Raw genomic sequence first — 23,695 nt, 5'->3', positions numbered from 1 at the left:
AGTGTGAAGTGGTACCGTGAAACCAATATTAATTCCAAATACATGCAGACATGTGTAGAACCACACCAAAAATCAAACTGACAAATGTCCAATTGCCTAAGGTATATATGTATCATGAATATGTCTTTCTAAAAGGAAAACATCAGATTATTCCTTAATCAACATGAAACTGTAAGATAGGATATGCAATTTAAGAATGTTCAGAGCAAGTCTTCAAATTCATATCTCTATTTAGAATACAAACATACAAACATCCATTTTCAGGCACTACACACACACACACACACATACACACACATTATATATATATTGCTCATGTCACTACTGCATTTCAAGCTTTTAATCATTTCTGTTTGGGAAGCAAACATGTCATATCAGAAACTGTCAGCAGCAAAAAGCAACTGGCAGCAGAGAATCCTAATCGTCCATTTCTAGGAAGAAGTGGAGGCTTTCATGTAGATAGTCAGGATGTAGACACCAGCAGAGGGATAAAGGATCACTCCCAAATTGCCACTGGTTGTATTTTTCTTTTTGATAATTGGAGTGAGGACTCAGGATCAATTTCATTCTTTCCCTCTCATCCACTTTCAGTTTCGCTGCTTCTGCTGCTACATGTATTCAGAGGGAGACAAGAATGATTCAGCAGCATCTGTGTTCATCTCCAAGGTAACCTCAGGATTTGCCTCCATTGCTAAACCTGAGATCACTGTCCTTATTGGTTCTTATTCTATGATGAATTTGAATGCACACTGTCCTTCAATCAGAAGCAAGAAGAGCTTATAAAAGAGACAGCATTGTGAGCTCTGACCAGTCAGGCTCTGGCCATATTCCAGGACACAATGGATCCTGGGTATGACTAAAGCCCGACTATACACTGGATAGACAATGCAGCCTGCTCCTGTCATGTACAGGAATCAGAGACTGTGGAAATCCAAGCAAAGTCAGGGATTACTTCATATCCAGCCTTATAACTTCTAGTCACCTGCTCTATCTCCTGTGCAGGAAGTAGCATCCTGCTCCTAGAGCAACTGCTTCTCTGTTAAGATTTGATATTGCTGTGTCAGACTTGAAACGCTGTATCATCTGTTATGTTAGCATGGTAGTCAATTGCAGACCTTTGTATATGACAGATGCTAGTGGAGTCAGGCGACTTCACCCTGGGAGGATACAGTGGGAACTACTCTGACATTGTCAGTGTTCACAAGAGACTTTAGATTCTATGAATATATCATGCAGTGACATTTGCTGCTGAATCCCTACCTGTCACAAAATGCAGACTTTCACAATATAATGTATTGCAAGATATTAAACTGTTATCATTCTGTTGTCATTTATACTCACAGATTCAACGTTGCAAGCTTGATTTGCATTCTCCTTGTATTTTGGCATTTACAAGCTGTAGTTCCTTTGTTCTTCTGTCTTCGAAATCCTGTTCCTTTTTATGTCATCAAGCAGGGCTGAACTTTGTTGGAAATCAATTATTTACTGGTGCCGAGAGGATGGTATTACATATTTCCCTTTTATGTTATTCACACACCTGATGACTTTGTTCTTGATTATGATTTGTTTGTTTGTTTTTGTGTAAATGTGCAGATCTTGTCCTTGTAACCGCAGCCTCTGAATTCTATGTCTTATCATACATTGGACATTAGATAGCACTGTTCCCACAGATTCATTCAATGTTCCCACTCCTAAATCTGTTAGATTTTTTTCTATCTTCTCTTTGACATAGACTATTGATGCTTTCTGGGTGGGAGAGATGAAGTCAAGTAACATCACACACAGTACAGCTAAACCTGACAGGCATATAGAAAGAACGCTATTGCACATTCTTGCTTTATTTCCTCATAGTGCATGATGGAACACCTCTAATTAGAGATATTTGATGGCAACATTGAAAGGGTACATATATGGGAGCCCACATGGTTTTGCTAGTAGAGATCTGAGCTTGTTTTACCAGCAAGGCTGCATAAGAGTTGTTTAGACCATGGGGTGATTACTAAGTGTTTTGTAGCATCTACACTTGTTTCTAACAATTGGAGATGGAGGGAAATTTATCAATTTTACTGACATTTTTTTACAGTTCTGTACGCTGCAGCTGTAATTAATGGTGCCCAGGGATTTAAGAAGAAATTACAGCTGTATTAATGGCTTAGTAATCCGTCAATAGAAGCTTCATCATGCCAAGAAGTGTTATAATGACATGATTTTTAAAAAGAAGAAAGAGAACATAACTTATCAGTATTCTGATATTTGAAATGCAGGACATTCCTCAGTGTAGCTCTTGATACATGTGTGAGGGATTACAAAAGAGGTGTGGAGATACTATGTGTCTATATAGGAAGCAGACAACCACCTTTGAATGTGGTGGAAGAAAAGATTAACATCAGAGATAGGAATTTTATGAAGTTATTACTTGCATAATCACAGCATGTGTGTATTTTCTGAGGAATATCCATCAAGGTATTCCATATTATCCTGAATATAGTCTATACCCCAATGTAGATGGATATATCATCAAGCTAACCCCCAATCCCACCACCTCCACATCAAGGCTCCCCCGAGGACTGAGATCAACCTGGTAGACTCAGTCCAGGCAGGTCCAGTCCCCTCCTCCCAGACTGAGCCAAGCATCCCTGCATAAGTCCCAGGTTTCAAACAGCAATCTCATGCAGCAAGCCCAGGACATGGTACCACTGCCTAGATGCCTCCCAAACACATCAAGCCAATCAACTTTCTCACCTATTCAGAGGGCCTGATCCAGTTGGGGGCCCCTCAGCCTTTGGATAATAGTTCATGTGTTTCCATTCGTTTGGCTATTTGTCCCTTTGCTTTATCCAACCTTGGTTTCAACAAATCTTGCTCATATAAACCCTCCTCTTTCTCGCTAATTAGACTCCCAGCGCTCCACCCGGAGCCTAGCCATGGATGTCTGCATCCAGATTCCTCAGTCCTTGGATAGGGTTTCTGGCACAACTATTAGGGTGTTTGGCCATCCCATCACCAGAGTAGGTCAGTCCCGGCTGTCTCTCACCAACTACCAGCAGGCCTTTGTGGGGGTATCTTTGTGGATTTCTGCGTGCCTCTTTAGCACTTTGTTTCTTCCTTTTCTCATGTGGTCTTCATTTACCATGGTCTACCATTCCTTGTTCTCCCTCTCTTTCTTGATCCAGGTGGGATCTCCTGTTCTCTTTCCCTTGACCCTCACCGTTCATTGCTCCCACTTATGTCCAGGCTGTTCATGTAGATCTCATCCATTTCTCCGTCATTGGGTGATCCCCGTGTCTTTCTTGAGGTCCTGTTTTCCAGATAGCCTCACTGGTGATTTGAATAGCAGTCCAGTCATCCTTGTTCCATATCTAGTATCCTCCTATGAGTGAATACATACCATATTTGTCTTTTTGAGTCTGGGTTACCTCACTCAGGATGATTTTTCTAGATCCATCCATTTTCCTGCAAACCTCATGATGTCATTGTTTTTCTCTGCTGAGTAGTATTCCATTGTGTATATGTGCCACAATTTATTTATCCATTCTTCAGTTGAAGGGCATCTAGGTTTTTTCCAGGTTTTGGCTATTACAAACAATGCTGATATAAACATAGCTGAGCAAGTGCTCTTGTGGTATGATTGAGCATTTCTTGGGTATATGCCCAAGAGTGGTATAGCTGGATCTTGGGGGAGATTGATTCCCAATTTTCTAAGAAAGGGCCATATTGATTTCCAAAGTGGTTGTAGAAGCTTGCATTCCCACCAGCAGTGGAGGAGATTTCCCCAAGTTCCACATCGTCTCCAGCATAATGTGTCCTCAGTGATTTTGATCTTAGCCATTTGGACAGGTGTAAGGTGGTATCTCAGAGTTTTTTTAATTTGTATTTTCCTGATGACTAGGGATGTTGAGTAATTCCTTAAATGTCTTTCAGCCATTTGAGTTTCATCTGCTGAGAATTCTCTGTTTAGTTCTTAAGCCAATTTCTTATTTGCACCGTTGGTCATTTTGATGTCTAATTTCTTGATTTCCTTATATATTCTGGATATCAGCCCTCTGTCAGATGTGGGGTTGGTGAAGATCTTTTCCCATTATGTACGCTGTCTCTTTGCCTTGTTGACTGTATCCTTTGCTCTACAATAATTTCTCAGTTTCAAGAGGTCCCATTGATTGATTGTTTCTCTCAGTGTCTGTGCTACTGGTGTTATATTTAAGAAGTGATCTCCTATGTCAATGCCTGAACAGGAAATTTTATGAGTATGAATTGGCACTGTGGATTCAAAATTAATGCCAAATGCATGCAGACATGTGTCGAACCACACAAAAAAAAAATGAAGCAGACAAATGTGCAATTGCTCAATTGCTGAAGGTATATATGTATCATGAATATATCTTTATAAAGGAATACATCAGATTATGGCTTAATCAATATGACACTGCCAGCTATGATATAGAGATATTCTGAGCAGGTCTTCAAAGCACATCTCTATTAACAATACAAACATCCCATTTCAGGCACTATTTACACACACACACACACACACACACACACTATATATATATATATATATATATATATATATATATATATATATATATATATATATATATACATATATATATATATCATGTCACAACTTAATTTCAAGCATTTAATCATTTCTCTTGGGGAAGCAAACATGTTATATCAGAAACTGGTAGCAGCAAGCAGAAACTGGCAACAGAGAATCATAATCGTTCCTTCTCTAGGCAGAAATGGAGGCTTTCATGTAGATAGGCAAGAGATAAAAACCAGCAAAAGATAAATGATCTCACCCTATGTGCCACGGGGTTTTTTTTTCCTTTTAATAATTGGAATGAGAACTCAGGATCAAGTACGTTCTTTTCCCTCTCATCCACTTTCAGTTTTGCTGCTTCTGCTGCAACATGTATTCAGGTCTGAGACAAGAATGAGTCAGCAGCTCCTGTGTTCATCTCCAAGGTAACCTCAGTATTTGCCTCCATTGTTAGAATTGAGTTCACTGTCCTTATTGGTTCTTATTCTAAGATGAATTTGAATGCACACTGTCCTTCAATCAGAAGCAAGGAGTGCTTATAAAAGTGACAGCATTGGAAGCTCTTCTCAGTCAGGCTTTGGCCATTTTCCAGGACACAGTGGGTCCTGGAAAAGACCAAAGCCCGACTATATATTGTATAGACAAAGCAGACTGCTTCTGACATGTACAGGAGTCAGAACCTGTTGAAATCAGCATAGGCAGGGATTGTTTTATTCCCTGCATTATAACTCCCAGTTACCTGCTCTGTCCTCTGTGCAGGAAGTAGCATCCTGCTTCTGAAGCAACTGCTTCTTTTTTAAGATTGATATTGCTGTGTCAGACTTGAAATGCTGTATCATCTGTTAGGAATACACTCCATTTCAGATGTTTGTATTGAAAAATACTAGTGGAGTCAGGCTCCTTTCTTCTTTATGGGGAGTACTATGGGAACTTTTATGGCATTGTCAGTGTTCACAAGCAACCCTTAGTGTCTATGAATACAGCAGGCACTGACATTTGCTGATGAGACACTACCTGTCACCAAAGGCATGCATTCACAATAAAATGTGTTGCAGGAAATTAAGATGTTATCATCCCATTGTCATTTATCATCACAGATTCAACTTTCCAGGCTTGATTTGCAGTCCCCTTGTATTTTATTATATACAAGCTGTAGTTCCTTTGTTCTTCTTCACTAGTCAGCCCATTCCTCTTTATATAATCATGCCAGGCCTAAGGTTTCTTGAAAATCAGTATTTACTGCTGCTGAGAGGATGGTATTACATCTTTACCTTTTAAGTAATTCACACAACAGATGTCTTTGTTCTTAGTTATGATTTGTTTGTTTGTTGTGTAACTTTGCAGATCTTTTCTCTGTATCCTCAGCCTGTGAATTACAAAGTCTTCTACACATTGGACCCTAGATAACACTATTCCTACAGATAAATCTGTCCCCTCTGAATCTGTTAGATTTTTTTTCTGCCTTGTCTTCAACATAGACTATGGATGCTTTCTGGGTGGGAGAGATGAAGCCAAGTAATATCAAACATAGTACACCCAAGTTTGCCAGGCATATAGAGAGACCCCGCATGTGTATTCTTGCTTTATTTCCCAAATAGTGCATGATGGAACACCTCTGATTAGATACATTTGATGCCCACATCCACTGGGTACATATATGGGAGCCCATAGAATTTTCCTAGTGACATCTGAGGTATCTTTACCAGCAATGTTGCTTGAGAAGTGATTATACCATGGGTTTGGTTACTAAGTGTTTGAAGGGTGTACACATGGTTTTAACAATTGGAGATGATGGTAAAATTATCATATTTGCTGAGGTTATTTTTATAGTGATATTAGCTGCAGTTTGCCAAGTAACAGAACCAGGTGGTATTAGTAGAAATAATTGCTCTATTAGTACATTAGTAAGCAGTCCATTGAAGCTTAAGATTTCCAAGCAGTGTTAAAAGGACCATGTTTTTAAAAAGAAGTTGTTTAAGAGAGAATGTAACTTTTCAGCGTTTAGATATGGTGATGTGCAGAACCTTCCTCAGTGTACCTCTTATTCTATGAATGAGGGATTACAAAAGAAGTGTGGAGATACTGGCTTAATCTTAATGTTTTTATCCAGGAGTCCAAAAAACAAGTTTGAAAGTGGTGGACGAAAAAGGATTGCTTTAGAGATAGGAAATTTGTGTTGGTTGCATATACGCAATGTGTGTATGTACTCTGAGGAATATACCTCAAGTTACTTTATGTTTCTCTGTTTATACTCTACACGACAATGTAGATGGATATATCAGCAAGCTAACTGCTCTAAATTATGAAGAACCTGGAAATATTATTGGAATATACAAATGAAAATATGACATTCTGCATTACTATCCACTTTTGGGACATAATGCATTGGTAGTGTGTTGTGGTAATATTGTGTACCCCAAAATATTTGCATCCTAATAAACTTATCTGGGGTCAGAGTACAGAACAGCCAGTAGACATAGAGTCCAAAAAATGGTGGCACACACACCTTTAATCCTAGCATTCTAGAGTCAGAGATCTGTCTGGATATCTTTGAGTTCATGGCTACACTGGAAACAGCCAGGCCTGGTAACAAGAGACTTTAATTCCAGGAAGTGATGACAGGGATCACAAAGGTAGATAAGACTTGAAGACCAAACTAGAGTTGTTTAAGCTTTTAGGCTTCTAGCAGCAGTTTAGCTGAGATTCATTCTGGATCAGCACTCAGTGGCTTCCATTATCAGGAAACAGGATCATTTAAGTAATTGGCAATGTGAGGTTTCTGTGGCTTGATCTGCTTCTCTGATCTTCCAGTATTCACCCCAATTCCTGCCTTCAGGTTTGTTTTTATTAATAAGAACTTTTAAGATTTGTGTTACAGTTGGTAGTTACAGTAAAATACCTGAAATTTAATAGAGAGTTTACTTATCATATTTGGTGAAATCCATAAATGTTGTACAAACAGTATACAGAATTTTCATTAAAAAAATGGAAGCTGATATTGGGGTAAATTTTGATATATGGGAGAAACAAAGGAACAAGACACTGCCATGTCTCACTCTGCCAACTCCATGAGATCTCTGAATAAATGTCTCTTATTCCTTAAGGAAAAGCTATCCAGTTTAAAAGCTTCTAGTTCTTGTGTGCTTGGGCCTTATATACCTTAGTCTATCCATCCATCACTTCTTCCTAGTGCTGTGATTAATGGTATATGTGCTTCCCAAAACCTGGGATTAAAGGTATGATATCTCATGTGCAGGTGTTAAAGTCAAATGACAACTGAGTACTAGAATTAAAAGTGTATTCCAATAATGCCTGGCTGTGTTTCTCCCTTAGACTGAGTCAATCCCAAGTAGTTCAGGTTAGCTTTGAATGCTCTGAGGTACAAACTGATCTCTGCTTCCCCAGTGATAGGATTTCAGATATATACCACGACTTCCTGTCCTCTATATTTAATCTATTGGCTTGTTCTGTGTTCTGATCTTCAGGCACATTATTTAGGATACACAAAATATCACCACGCATACCTGGAAGAAACTCTATGTCAATCTGACATTGGTGTGCACCTCTGCATGCCACTAAAATGTGCTGGCTATTTAAGCATACCTCTACTCTTGCAAACGGATCAGATGCATGTTGATGCATAATTCTTTCACTATGAAAACCAGGGAACATTATAATGTATAATGTATAATTTTGTGAAAGAATGTTGAAGTGAAAAATGTATGACTGTCTTATATTATTTAGTAAGCTAACAAAAGTGGAAAGATAGATTTTCTCTTCTATTCTAGCCCTGAGATGCTTGCTGTCCATGGGCCAATAGTAGGTCTCATATCCATGCATACTCAGGTGCATAACATGAACACAGATAACAAATAATTGAGCTACTACATGATTAAAGGATGTACTAGTGGTTACAGACTATATCTGTGAAGAGAATTTAGTGAATTTGTTCAAATTTTCAATAACCACACATTAATCCTGAAAAGGAAATTTTATGAGTATGAATTGGTACTGTGGAACCAAAATTAATGCCAAATGCATGCAGACATGTGTGGAACCAACAAAAAATTAAACACACAAATGTTCAATAGCTGAATGTATATATGTATTATGAATATATCTTTCTAAAAGGAATAGATCAGATTATTGCTTAATCAACATGACACTGTAAGATACAATATGTAACTTAGGAATGTTCAGAGCAGGGTGTCAAAGTCACATCTCTATTTACAATAGAAGCATCCCATTTCAGGCACTATGTATACACACACACACACACAAACACACTATGCCTTGTGTCCTATCCAATTCTAGGACACAAGGCATAGTGAGTGGATAGTTACAGTAAAATACCTGAGTGTTTGGCCGTTTCATTAACGTTTTCAGCAAAATCCATAACTGTTGTAAAAATAGTAAATGGACTTTTAATTAAAAAAAACAGAAGCTGATATTGTGGTAAATTCTGATAGATAGGAGAAACAAAGTAATAAGCCACTGCCATGTCCAACTTTGCCAACTCCATGAATCTTGGAAAGCATGTTTCTTATTCCCTAGCCCAAAGCTATCCAGGCAAATAGCCTCTAGTTCCTGTCTCTTCAGGTTGTATATACCTTTGTCTGCCCAGCCATCAATTCTTTCCTAGTGCTGGAATTAATGACATAAGTTCTTCCCAAATACTGGGATTAAAGGTGTGAGATCTCTAGTACAGGAGTTAAAGGCAAATGACTACTGATTATTAGACTTAAAAGTGTATTCCAACAATGCCTGTCTTTGTTTCTCTCCTAGACTGAGTCAATCACATGTAGTTCAAGGTAGCTTTGAGGCCCTGAGATACCAAGAGATCTCTGCTTCCCCAGTGATAGGATTACAGGTGTGTCCCACCACTTCCTATCCTCTATGTTTAATTTAGAGGCTTGTTCTCTGCTCTGTTTTTCAGGCACATTAATTGTGGTACACACTATACCACCATACGAACCTGGGATTCACACTATGTTTACCTCACATTGATGTGCACCTCATCATTCCACTGAAATATGATGGCTATTTAAGCTTCTCTCTACTCTTGAAATTGTATCAGCTCCATATAAATACATAATTCTTTCACTATGAAAACCAGTGAACATTCTAATATATCCTGTGGAAGAATGGTGAAGTGACAGATGTATGAGTGGCTTATATTATTACTAAGCTGACAAAAGTGGAAAGTTTTTTTTTCTCAATTATTCTAGCCCTGAGATGATGTCCATGAGCTAGTAGTTGTTCTCATATCCATGCATACTCAGGTGCTTTACATGAACAAAGAAAACAAAAAATAGAGCAAGTACATGCAAAAACAATGAGTAGTCCTTGAGGACTATTTATAATGAGGTAAATGTAGCAAATTTGTTCAAAATTTCAATAATCGCATTTTACTGCACAGGAAATTGTATGAGTATGAATTGCAATTGTGAAACTGAAAGTAATGAAAAATGCATGCAAATGTGTAGAACCACACCAAAAATCGAACAGACAAATGTGCAATTGCTGAAGGTGTATATATATATATATATATATATATATATATATATATATATATATATCATGAATATTACTTTCTGAAAGGAATATATCAATTATTGCTTAATCAACATAACACTTTAAGCTATGATATGCAAATTGGGGATTTTCAGAGCAGGGCTTCAAAGTCAACTCTCTATTTTCAATACACGCATTCCATTTCAGGCATGTATGTAACCACACATATGCATGTGTGTGTGTGTGTATATATATACTGTTCTTGTAACAACTGAATTTCAAGCATTTCATCATTTCTGTTGGGGAAGCTAACATGTCATATCAGACACTGTCAGCAACAAGCAGCAACTGACTCTAGAGAATAATAATCCTCCATCTCTAGGCAGAAATGGAGGCTTTTGTGTAGATAGGCAGGATGTAGACACAAGCAGAGGGATAAATGATCACCCAACACTTGCCACAGTTTTTTTCCTTTTAATAATTGGAGTGAGAACTCAGCATCAAATTCGTTCTTTCCCTCTCATCCACTTTCAGTCACTGCTTCTGCTGCTACATGTATTCATTCAGAAGATGACAAGAATGATTCAACAGCTCCTGTGTTCATCTACAAGGTAACCTCAGGATTTGCCTCAATTGCTGGAATTGAGATCGATGTCCTTATTGGTTCTTATTCTCCGATGTATTTGAATGTACACTGTCCTTCAATCAGATGCAAGGAGTGCTTATAAAAGAGACAGCATTGTGAGCTCTTACCAGTCAGGCTCTGGCCATATTCCAGGACACAGTGGGTCCTGGGTGTGGCTAAAGCCCGACTATACATTGGATAGGCAAGGAAGACTGCTCCTGACAGGTACAGGAGTCACAGCCTGTGGAAATCCCAGCAAAAGCAGGGATTGTTTGATTCCCAGGATTATAAGTACTAGTCACCTGTTCTGTCTCCTGAGCAGGACGTAGCATCCTGCTTGTGAAGCAACTGCTTCTCTGTTAAGATTTGATATTGCTGTGTCAGACTTGAAATGCTGTATCATATGTTAGGAACGTTGTCCATTGCATACGTTAGTATATGACAGATACTGGCAGAGTCAGGTTCTTTTCTTCCACCTGGAAAGCTACTGTGGGAACTATTACGGCATAGTGAGTGTTCACTACCAACCCCTAGATATTAGATATATATTATTTAGTGACATTTGTTGAAGAAATCTTAACTATCATAAAAAGGCATGCTTTCACAATTAAATGTAGTACAAGGAATTGTTTTGATCAACCTGTTGCAATATATCATCACAGATTAATCTCTCCCAGCTTGATTTGAACTCTCCTTGTATTTTGCCATTTAAAAGCCCTAGCCCACTCAACTTTACTTCATGAGGCCAGACATGAGATTTGTTGCAAATCAATTATTTACTGGTGCTGAGTGGATGGTATTTTATATTTACATTCTAAATAATTCATACTCCAGTTTTCTTGTATCTTGGTTATAATTTGTTTGTTTGTTTCCTTTTTTTTGGTTTGTTTTATAAGTGTGCAGATCTTGTCTTTGTAACCTCCACCTATGAACTCCTCTGTCTTATAATACATTGGAATTTAGATAACACTGTTCCTACGGATTCATCTACCACCTCTGAATCTCTTATATTTTTTCTGCCTTCTTTACAACATACACTATTGATGCTTTCTGGGTTTGAGAGGTGAGGTCAAGTAACATCACTAATAGTACACCCAAACCTGCCAGGCATATAGAGAGACCCCAACTGCACATCCTTGCTTTATTTCCCACCTAGTCCATGATGGAAGACCCTGGTTAGAGACATTTGATGCCCAGATCCAACAGTAACATATATGGGAACCCAGAATTTTGATGTTATGAAGTTATTACTTGTGATGTTATGAAGTTATTACTTGTGTAATCACAAAATGTGTGTGTTTTCTGAGGAATATCCATCAAAATAATTTATGCTTTCCTGAACATAGTCTACACCATAATGTAGATGGATATATCAGCAAACTAACTGTTCATAATTATGAAGAACTTGGAAATATTATTAGAATATACAAATTAAAATATGGCAGTTTTATTGCCATCCAATTCTAGCACAAAGGCATAGTGAGTGGATAGAGTAAAATACCTGAGTTTTACTGGACAGTTTGTTTAACATATTATGGGAATTTCCTAACTGTGTACAAATAGTAGATGGACTTTTTAATTAAAGATGAAATATCGGAAGCTGATTTTGGCTTAAATTCTGATACATGGGATAAACAAAAGAATGACACTGCCATGTCTCACTCTACCAACTCCATGAATCCTCTGAATGAATGTCTCTGAGTCCTTAGCCAAAAGCTATCCAGGTGAAAAGCCTCTAGTTCCTGTTTCTTCTGGCTTTATATACCTTAGTGTGACCAGCCATCACTTCTTTTCTAGTGCTGGGATTAATGGCATAAGTGCTTCCCAAATCCTGGGATTAAATGTGTAAGATCTCAAGTGCAGGTATTAAAGGCAAATGACCACCAAGTACTAGAATTAAAGGTGTATTCCAATAATGCCTGGCTTTGTTTCTTCCTTAGAATGAATCAATCCCATCTAATCCTGCAAAGCTTTAAAGGCTCAGAGATAAACACAGATCTCTGCTTCCCAAGTGATGGGATTTCAGATGTTTGCCACCACTTCCTCGCCTCTATGTTTACTCTAGTGGCTTGTTCTGTGTTCTGGTCTTCAGGCACATTCTTTAGGGAACAAAATATATGACCACACATACATGAGAGAAACACTATCTCTATCTGACTTTGATGTGCATCTCTGCATGCCACTAATATGTGATGGCCATTTCAGCATACCTGTAGTCTGGAAACTGTATCAGCTGCATATTCAGGCATAATACTTTCACTATAAATCCCAGGGAACATTCTAGTGTATCATGTGGAAGAATGGTGAATTAAAAAACTGTATGAGTGGCTTATATTTTTTAGTAAGCAGACAAAAGTGGAAAGACAGATTTTCTCTACTATTTTTTCCCTGGTATTCTACCCATGGGCTAGTAGTTATTCTCAAACCCATGCATACTCAGATGATTTACAGGAATACAGATAACCAAATATAGAGCAAGTACATGATCAAAGGATGGAGTAGTAATTGCAGACTAGAGAGATTCTACTGAAGGGTATGCAATAAATTTGTTCAAAATTTCAATAGTTACATGTTAATAATGAAGAGGAAATTTTAAGAGTGTGAAGGGGTACCGTGAAACCAAAATTAATTCCAAATGCATGCAGACATGTGTAGAACCACAGCAAAAATTAAAATGACAAATGTACAATTGCCTAAGGAATATATGTATCATGAATATATCTTTCTAAAAGGAAAACATCAGATTATTCCTTAATCAACATGAAACTGTAAGATAAGATATGCAATTTAAGTATGTTCAGAGCACGTCTTCAAATTCATATCTCTATTTACAGTACAAACATACAAACATCCATTTTCAGGCACTACACACACACACACACACACACACACACACACACACACACACACACATATATATATATATATATATATATATATATATATATATATATATATCATGTCACAACTGAATTTCAAGCATTTCTTCAGTTTTGTTGGGAAAGCTAACATGTCATATCAGAAACTGTCAGCAGCAAAAAGCAATTGGCAGCAGAGAATCCTAATCGTCCATCTCTAGGAAGAAGTGGAGGCTTTCATGTAGATAGTCAGGATGTAGACACCAGCAGAGGGATAAACGATCACTCCCAAATTGCCACTGGTTGTATTTTTCCTTTTTGATAATTGGAGTGAGGAATCAGGATCAATTACATTCTTTCCTGCTCATCCTTTTTCAGTTTCGCTGCTTCTGCTGCTGCATGTATTCAGAGGGAGACAAGAATGATTCAGCAGCTCCTGTGTTCATCTCCAAGGTAACCTCAGGATTTGCCTCCATTGCTAAAACTGAGATCACTGTCCTTATTGGTTCTTATTCCATGATGAATTTGAATGCACACTGTCCTTCAATCAGAAGAAAGGAGTGCTTATAAAAGAGACAGCATTGTGAGCTCTTACCAGTCAGGCTCTGGCCATATTCCAGGACACAGTGGATCCTGGGTATGACTAAAGCCCGACTATACATTGGATAGACAATGCAGCCTGCTCCTGACATGTACAGGAGTCAGAGCCTGTGGAAATCCAAACAAAGGCAGGGATTACTTCATATCCAGCCTTATAACTTCTAGTCACCTGCTCTATCTCCTGTGCAGGAAATAGCATCTTGCTTCTAAAGCAAGTGCTTCTCTATTAAGATTTGTTATTGCTGTGTCAGACTTGAAATGCTGTATCATCTGTTATGTTAGCATGGTAGTCAATTGGAGACCTTTGTATATGACAGATGCTAGTGAAGTCAGGCTACTTCACCCTGGGAGGATACAGTGGGAACTACTCTGGCATTGTCAGTTTTCACAAGAGACTTTAGATTCTATGAATATATCATGCAGTGACATTTGCTGCTGAATCCCTACCTGTCACAAAATGCAGACTTTCACAATATAATGTATTGCAGGATATTAAACTGTTATCATTCTGTTGTCATTTATACTCACAGATTCAACGTTGCAAGCTTGATTTGAATTCTCCTTGTATTTTGGCATATACAAGCTGTAGTTCCTTTGTTCTTCTGTCTTAGAAATCCTGTTCCTTTTTATGTCATCAAGCAGGGCTGAACTTTGCTGGAAATCAATTATTTACTGGTGCCGAGAGGATGGTATTACATATTTCCCTTTTAAGTTATTCACATACCAGATGACTTTGTTCTTGATTATGATTTGTTTGTTTGTTTTTTGTGTAAATGTGCAGATCTTGTCCCTGTAACCTCAGCCTCTGAATTCTATGTCTTATCATACATTGGATACTAGATAGCACTGTTCCCACAGATTCATTCACTGTTCCCACTCCTAAATCTGTTAGATTTTTTTCTACCTTCTCTTTGACATAGACTATTGATGCTTTCTGGGTGGGAGAGATGAAGTCAAGTAACATCACACACAGTACAGCTAAGCCTGACAGGCATATAGAAAGAACCCTCTTGCACATTCTTGCTTTATTTCCCAAATAGTGTGTGATGGAACACCTCTGATTAGAGACATTTGATGGCAACATTGAAAGGGTACATATATGGGAGCCCACAGGGTTTTGCTAGTGAAATCTGAGCGTGTTTTACCAGCAAGGCTGCATAAGAGTTGATTAGACCATGGGGTGATTACTAAGTGTTTTGTAGCATCTACACTTGTTTCTAACAATTGGAGATGGAGGTAAATTTATCAATTTTACTGACATTTTTTACAGTTCTGTAAGCTGCAGTTTTAATTAATGGTGCCCAGGGATTTGAGAAGAAATTAAAGCTGTATCAGTGGCTTAGTAATCCGTCAATAGAAGCTTCATCATGCCAAGAAGTGTTATAATGACATGATTTTTAAAAAGAAGAAGAGAGAACATAACTTTTCAGTATTCTGATATTTGAAATGCAGGACCTTCCCGCAGTGTAGCTCTTGATACATGTGTGTGGGATTACAAAGAGGTGTGGAGATACTATGTTTCTATATAGGAAGCAGACAACCACGCTTGAAAGTGGTGGAAAAAAAGGATAGCATCAGAGATAGGAATTTTATGAAGTTATTACTTGCATAATCATAGCATGTCTGTATTTTCTGAGGAATATCCATCAAGGTATTCTGTATTATCCTGAATATAGTCTACACCCCAATGTAGATGGATATATCATCAAGCTACCTGTTCAGAATTATGAAGAACTTGGAAATATTATTACAATATACAAATGAAAATATGGCGTTTTTATTACCATCCAATTCTAGGACAAAGGCATAGTGAGTGGATAGTGAGAGTAAACACCTGAGTTTTACAGGACAGTTTGCTTAACATATTCTGGGAATTTCATGACTGTGTACAAATAGTAGATGGACTTTTTAATTAAAAATGAAAACTTGGAATCTGATATTGGAGTAAATTCTCAACATGGGAGAAACAAAAGAACAAGATACTGCCAAGTCTCACTTTGCCAAATCCATTAATCCTCTGAATAAATGATTCTGAGTCCTTAGCCAAAAGCTATCCAGGTGAAAAGCCTCTAGTTCCTGTTTCCTCGGGTCTTATATACCTTAGTGTGACCAGCCATCACTACTTTCCTAGTGCTGGGATTAATGGCATATGTGCTTCCCAAATCTTGGGATTAAAGTTGTGAGATCTCAAGTGCAGGTGTTAAAGGAAAATGACCACCAAGTACTAGAATTAAAGGTGTATTCCAATAATGCCTGGCTTTGTTTCACCCTTACACCGAGTCAGTCCCATGTAGTTCAGTATGTCTTTGGAGGAGATGATATACACACAGATCTCTGCTTCTCATGTGGTAGGATTTCAGGTGTGTGCCACTACTCCGTGACATCTACCTTGAATCTAGTGGCTTGTCCTGTGTTCTGATCTTCAAGCAGCACATTCTTTAGGTTACATAATATATCACCACATATACCTGGGAGAAATTCTATGTCAATCTGACTTTGGTGTGCACCTTTGCATGCCACTAAAATGTGATGGCTATTTAAGCATTCCTGTACTCTTGAAAATGTATCAGCTGCATATGCATGCATAATTCTTTCACTCTAAAACCCAGGGAATATCTAGTGTATCCTGTGGATGAATGGTGAAGTGAAAAATGTATGAGTGGCTTATATTTTTTAGTAAGATGACAAGTTTGAAAGGTAGATTTTCTCTTGTATTCTAGTACTGGTATTTTGCCCATGGGCTAGTTGTTCTCATACCCATGCACACTCAGGTGCTTTGCATGAACACAGATAACCAAAAATAGAGCAGGTACATGATCAAAGGATGAAATAGTGATTGCAGACTAGAGGGAATCTAGTGAAGGGGATGCAGTGAATTTGATCAAAATTTCAATAGTTACACGTTAAATCTGAAAAGGAATTGCATGAATATGAACTCGCACTGTGAAACCAAATTAATGCCAAATGCATGCAGACATGTGGAACCACAGCAAAAATCAAACAGACAAATGTACAATTGCTGAAGGTATATATATTTATCATGAATATGTCTTTCTAAAAGGAATATATCAGATTATTGCTTGAACAACATGACACTATAAGATACGATATGCAATTTAGGAATGTTCAGAACATGTCTTCAGTCACGTCTCTATTTAGAATACAAACATCTAATTTCAGGCACTATGTACACACACCCACACCTGCACTCACCCCCACACACAAACGTGAGTGTGTGTGTGTGTGTGTGTTTGTGTGTGAGTGTGTGTGTGTGTGTGTGTGTGTGTGTGTGTGTGTGTTGGTGAAGCTAACATGTCATATCAGAAACTGTCAGCAAGAAGCAACTGGGAGCAGAGAATCACAATCGTACATCTCTAGGCAGAAAGGGAGGCTTTCATGTAGATAGGCAGGATGTGGACACCAGCAGAAGGATAAAGGATCACACCGTACATGACACTAGTTTTTTTTTCTTTTTGATAATTGGAGTGAGGAATCAGGATCAATTACATTCTTTCCTGCTCATCCTCTTTCAGTTTCGCTGCTTCTGCTGCTGCATGTATTCAGAGGGAGACAAGAATGAGTCAGCAGCTCCTGTGTTCATCTCCAAGGTAACCTCAGGATTTGCCTCCATTGCTAAAACTGAGATCACTGTCCTTATTGGTTCTTATTCTCCAATGAATTTGAATGCACACTGTCCTTCAATCAGAAGCAAGGAGTGCTTATAAAAGAGACAGCATTGCAAGCACTTACCAGTCAGGCTCTGGCCATATTCCAGGACACAGTGGGTCTTGGGTGTGGCTAAAGCCCGACTGTACCTTGGATAGACAAGGCAGACTGCTTCTGACATGTACAGGAGTCAGAGCCTGTGGAAATAAGCAAAGGCAGGGATTTTTTCATTCCCAGCTTTATAAGTCCTAGTCACCTGCTCTGTCTCCGGTGCAGAAAGTAGCATTCTGCTTTTGAAGCAACTGCTTCTCTGTTAAGATTTGATATTGCTCTGTCAGATTTGAAATGCTGTATCATCTCTTAGCTCAGTAGTCCATTGCATACCTTAGTATATGACAGATGCTAGTGGAGTCAGGCTCCTTTCTTCACCCTGGGAGGACACAGTGGGAACTACTCTGGCATTGTCAGTGTTCACAAGAATACATAGAGTCTATGAATATATCATGCAGGGAAATTTGCTGCTGAGAACCTACCTGTCACAAAATGCAGATGTTCACAATATAATGTATTGCAGGATATTAAACAGTTATCATCCTGTTGTCATTCATACTCACAAATTCAACGTTGCAAGTTTGATTTGCATTCTCCTTGTATTTTGGCAATGTCAGTGCTCACAAGAAACCTTAGAGTCTATGAATATATCACACAGTGATATTTGCTGTTGAGACCCTACCTTCGATTACAAAAAATTATAGTGCAGGATATTAAGATGTTATCATCCTGTTGACATTTATATTCACACATTCAACTTTCAAAGGTTGGTTTGCATTCTCCTTGTATTTTGTCAAATACAAGCTGTAGTTCTTTTGTTCTTCTTTCCTAGTCATCCCATTCCTCTTTTTGTCATGAAGCCAGGCTTGAATTTTCTTTGCAAATCAGTTATTTACTAGTGCCGAGAGGATGGTATTACATATTTCCCTTCTAAGTTATTCACACACCAGATGTTTGTTCTTCGTTATTATTTTTTTGTTTTTTTTTTTTTTTTATGTAACTGTGCAGCTCTTGTCTCTGTAACATCAGCCTCTGATTTCCTATAATACATTGGACACTAGATAGCACTGTTCCCACAAATTCATCTACCACCTCTGAATCTGTTAGATTTTTTATGCCTTCTCTTTGACATAGACTATTGATGCTTTCTGGGTGGGAGAGATGAAGTCAAGTAACATCACACACAGTACAGCCAAGCCTGACAGGCATATAGAAAGAACTCTCCTGTACATTCTTGCTTTATTTCCCAAATTTTGCATGATGGAACACCTCTGATTAGAGACATTTGATGCCAACCTCGAAAGGGTACATATATGGGAGCTTACGGGGTTTTGCTAGTGAGATCTGAGCTTGCTTTTCCAGCAAGGTTGAATAAGAGGTGATTAGACCATGGGCCTCATTACTAAGTGTTTTGAGGCATTTACACTTGTTTCTAACAAGTGGAGATGGTGGTAAATTTATCAATTTTACTGACATTTTTATAGTTCTTTTAGCTGCGATTTTCTAATTCACAAAACCAGGAGGATATGAGTGGAAATAGTGGCTGTATTAATGGCTTAGTAAGCAGTCTATAGAAGCTTCATCGTGCCAAGAAGTGTTAGAATGACATTAGTTTTAAAAAGAAGAAGAGAGAACATAGCTTTTCAGTATTCCGATATTTTGAAGTGCAGGACATTCCTCACTGTAGCTATTGATTCATGTACGAGGGATTACAAAAGAAGTGTTGAGATACTATGTTTTTATCTAGGAAGCAGACAAGCAAGTTCGAAGTGATGGAAAAAAAGGATAGAGTCAGAGAAAGAAAATTCATGGAGTCATTGGTTGCATAATCACAATATGTCTATGTTTTCTAAGGAATATCCATCAAGGTACTTTATGCTTTCCTGAATATAGTCTACTCAACAATGTAGATGGGTATAACAGCAAGCTAACTTTTCAAAATTATGGAGAACTTTGAAAAATTATTAGAATATACAAATCAAAATATGATATTTTGCATCACTATCCAATTCTTGTAGTGAAGACATAGGTAGTGGATAGTGAAAATAAAATCCCTGAGGTTTAATGAACAGTTTGCTTAAAATACCTGGCAAATGCCATAACTGTTGTACAAATAGTAGATGGATTTTAAATAATAAAAAACAAAACAAACAAAAACCCAGAAGCTCATATTGTGGTAAATTATGACAGATGGGAGAAACAAAGGAACAATCCATTGCCATGTCTCATTTTTCTAACTCCATTAATCCTCTGAATGAATGTCTCTGAGTCCTTAGATGAAAGCTATCCAGGCAAAAAGCCTCTAGTTCTTTTATCGTAAGGCCTTATACACCTATGTCTGCCTAGCCATTACTTCTTTCCTAGTGCTGGGATTAATGGCATATGTACCTTTCAATTACTGTGATTAAATGTGTGAGATCTTAAGTGTAGGTGTTAAGGCAAATGACAACCAAGCATTCAAATTAAAGGTATATTCCAACAATGCCTGTCTTTGTTTCTCTCCTAGACTGAGTCTATCCCATGTCATCTGTTGTAGCTTTGAATGCTGTCAGATACAAACAGATCACGGCTTCCCCACTGATATGATTTCAGGTGTATGGAACCACTATGTTTAATCTATTGGTGTGTTCTCCGCTGTGATATTCACATACATTATTTAGGGTACACAATATATCACCATTCATACCGGGAGGAAACGCTATATCAGTGTGACATCGGTGTGCAAATCTGCATGCCACTAAAATGTGCTGGCTATTTAATCATAACCAGGGAACATTCTAATATATCCTGTGGAAGAATGATGAAGTGAAAAATGTATGAGTGTCTTATATTATTTAGTAAGCTGACAAAAGTGGAAAGATAGATTTTCTCAACTATTCAGGCCCTGCGATGTTGCCCATGGACTAATATTTTTGCTCACATTCATGCATACTCAGGTACTTTACATGAACACAATTAACAAAAAATAGAGTAAGTACATGATCAAAGGATGGCAGAGCAATTGCAGACTATATCTGTGATGGTAATGTAGTGAATTTTTTAATATGAATAATCGCACATTTTTCCTGAACAGGAATTTTTTTTTACATTTTTTAAAATTATATTTTACAATACTATTCAGTTCTACATAATAGCCACAGATTCCCTTGTTCTCCCCCTTCCTGCGCCCCTCCATTTCCCCCAGGACACCCCCCATTTCCACCACCTCCACATCAAGGCCACCCCTGAGGACTGAGATCAACCTGGTAGACTCAGTCCAGGCAGGTCCAGTCCCCTCCTCCCAGATTGAGCCAAGCATCCCTGTATGAGTCCCAGGTTTCAAACAGCGATCTCATGCAGCGAGCCCAGGACCTGGTACCACTGCCTAGATGCCTCCCAAACAGATCAAGCCAACGAACTTTCTCACCTATTCAGAGGGCATGATACAGTTGGGGGCCCCTCACCCTTTGGTTCATAGTTCATGTGTTTCCATTGGTTCGGCTATTTGTGCCTGTGCTTTATCCAACATTGGTTTCAACAATTCTCGCTCATATAAACCCTCCTCTTTCTCGCTAATTAGACTCCCAGAGCTCCACCCGGGGCCTAGCCGTGGATGTCTGCATCAAGATTCCTCAGTCCTTGGATGGGGTTTCTGGCACAACTATTAGGGTGTTTGGCCATCCCATCACCAGAATAGGTCAGTCCCGGCTGTCTCTCAGCCATTGCCAGCAGTCTTTTGTGGGGGTATCTTTGTGGATGTCTGCGTGCCTCTTTAGCACTTTGTTTCTTCCTTTTCTCATGTGGTCTTCATTTACCATGGTCTCCTATTCCTTGTTCTCCCTCTCTTTCTTGATCCAGGTGGGATCTCCTGTTCTCTTTCCCTTGACCCTCACCGTTCATTGCTCCCACTTATGTCCAGGCTGTTCATGTAGATCTCATCCATTTCTCTGTCATTGGGTGATCCCCGTGTCTTTCTTGAGGTCCTGTTTTCCAGGTAGCCTCACTGGTGATGTGAGTAGCAGTCCAGTCATCCTTGTTCCATATCTAGTATCCTCCTATGAGTGAATACATACCATATTTGTCTTTCTGAGTCTGGGTTACCTCACTCAGGATGATTTTTTCTAGATCTATCCATTTGCCTGCAAACCTCATGATGTCATTGTTTTTCTCTGCTGAGTAGTATTCTGTTATGTATATGTGCCACAATTTATTTATCCATTCTTCAGTTGAAGGGCATCTAGGTTGTTTCCAGGATTTGGCTATTACAAACAATGCTGATATAAACATAGCTGAGCAAGTGCTCTTGTGGTATGATTGAGCATTTCTTGGGTATATGCCCAAGAGTGGTATAACTGGATCTTGGGGATGATTGATTCCCAATTTTCTAAGAAAGTGCCATATTGATTTCCAAAGTGTTTGTACAACTTGCATTCCCACCAGCAGTGGAGGAGATTTCCCCAAGTTCCACATCGTCTCCAGCATAATGTGTCCTCTGTGTTTTTGATCTTAGCCATTCGGACAGGTGTAAGGTGGTATCTCAGAGTTGTTTGATTTGCATTTCCCTGATGACTAGGGATGTTGAGTAATTCCTTAAATGTCTTTCAGCCATTTGAGTTTCATCTGCTGAGAATTCTCTGTTTAGTTCTATAGCCCATTTCTTAATTGCACTGTTGGTCATTTTGATGTCTAATTTCTTGAGTTCCTTATATATTCTGGATATCAGCCCTCTGTCAGATGTGGGGTTGGTGAAGATCTTTTCCCATTCTGTACGCTGTCGCTTTGCCTTGTTGACCGTATCCTTTAGTATACAATAGTTTCTCAGTTTCAAGAGGTCCCATTGATTGATTGTTTCTCTCAGTGCCTGTGTTACTGGAGTTATATTTAGGAAGTAATCTCCTATGTCAATGCCTGAACAGGAAATTTTATGAGTATGAATTGGCACTGTGGAACCAAAATTAATGCCAAATGCATGCAGATATGTGTGGAACCACACAAAAAAATTAGGCAGACAAATGTGCAATTGCTGAAGGTATATATGTATCATGAATATATCTTTCTAAAAGGAATACATCAGATTATGGCTTAATCAATAAGACACTGCCAGTTTTGATATAGGGATATTCTGAGCAGGTCTTCAAAGCACATCTCTATTAACAATACAAAGATCCCATTTCAGGCACTATTTACACACACACACACACACACACACACACACACATACAATGTATATATATATATATATATATATATATATATCATGTCACAACTTAATTTCAAGCATTTAATCATTTCTCTTGGGGAAGCAACCATGTCATATCAGAAACTGGTTGCAACAAGCAGAAACTGGCAACAGAGAATCACAATCGTTCCTTCTCTAGGCAGAAATGGAGGCTTTCATGTAGATAGGCAAGAGATAAAAACCAGCAAAAGATAAATGATCTTGCCCTATGTGCCACGGGTTTTTTTTTTCCTTTTAATAATTGGAATGAGAACTCAGGATCAAGTACGTTCTTTCCCCTCTCATCCACTTTCAGTTTTGCTGCTTCTGCTGCAACATGTATTCAGGTCTGAGACAAGAATGAGTCAGCAGCTCCTGTGTTCATCTCCAAGGTAACCTCAGTATTTGCCTCCATTGTTAGAATTGAGTTCACTGTCCTTATTGGTTCTTATTCTAAGACGAATTTGAATGCACACTGTCCTTCAATCAGAAGCAAGGAGTGCTTATAAAAGTGACAGCATTGGAAGCTCTTCTCAGTCAGGCTTTGGCCATTTTCCAGGACACAGTGGGTCCTGGAAAAGACCAAAGCCCGACTATATATTGTATAGACAAAGCAGACTGCTTCTGACATGTACAGGAGT

At 38.5% G+C, this 23,695-nt stretch overlaps 1 protein-coding gene across 2 annotated transcripts in view; it reads left to right on the top strand.

Annotated features, from left to right (window-relative positions):
• Window positions 1–23,446, top strand: part of LOC143267163 (uncharacterized) — a 50,140-nt gene extending 26,694 nt beyond the window's left edge. Inside the window, exons 4-9 of one of the 2 annotated variants that reach the window (XM_076544062.1) lie at window positions 592–666; window positions 4,893–4,968; window positions 10,592–10,668; window positions 13,919–13,993; window positions 17,674–17,748; window positions 23,371–23,446. In XM_076544062.1, the coding sequence (XP_076400177.1) occupies window positions 592–666; window positions 4,893–4,929 (112 nt within the window). In that variant the 3' untranslated portion in view covers window positions 4,930–4,968; window positions 10,592–10,668; window positions 13,919–13,993; window positions 17,674–17,748; window positions 23,371–23,446. Of the gene's footprint in view, window positions 1–591; window positions 667–4,892; window positions 4,969–10,591; window positions 10,669–13,918; window positions 13,994–17,673; window positions 17,749–23,370 lie in introns of those variants that run through there. The other variant, XM_076544064.1, reaches the window with a different exon arrangement.
• The last annotated feature ends 249 nt before the right edge of the window (window positions 23,447–23,695 follow it).

Source organism: Peromyscus maniculatus, chromosome 1 (genome assembly GCF_049852395.1).
Source record: "Peromyscus maniculatus bairdii isolate BWxNUB_F1_BW_parent chromosome 1, HU_Pman_BW_mat_3.1, whole genome shotgun sequence".
NCBI classification, from domain to species: Eukaryota; Metazoa; Chordata; class Mammalia; order Rodentia; family Cricetidae; genus Peromyscus; species Peromyscus maniculatus.
Note: the sequence above shows the minus strand (reverse complement) of the source record. Positions and strands in the feature narration are given on the sequence as shown.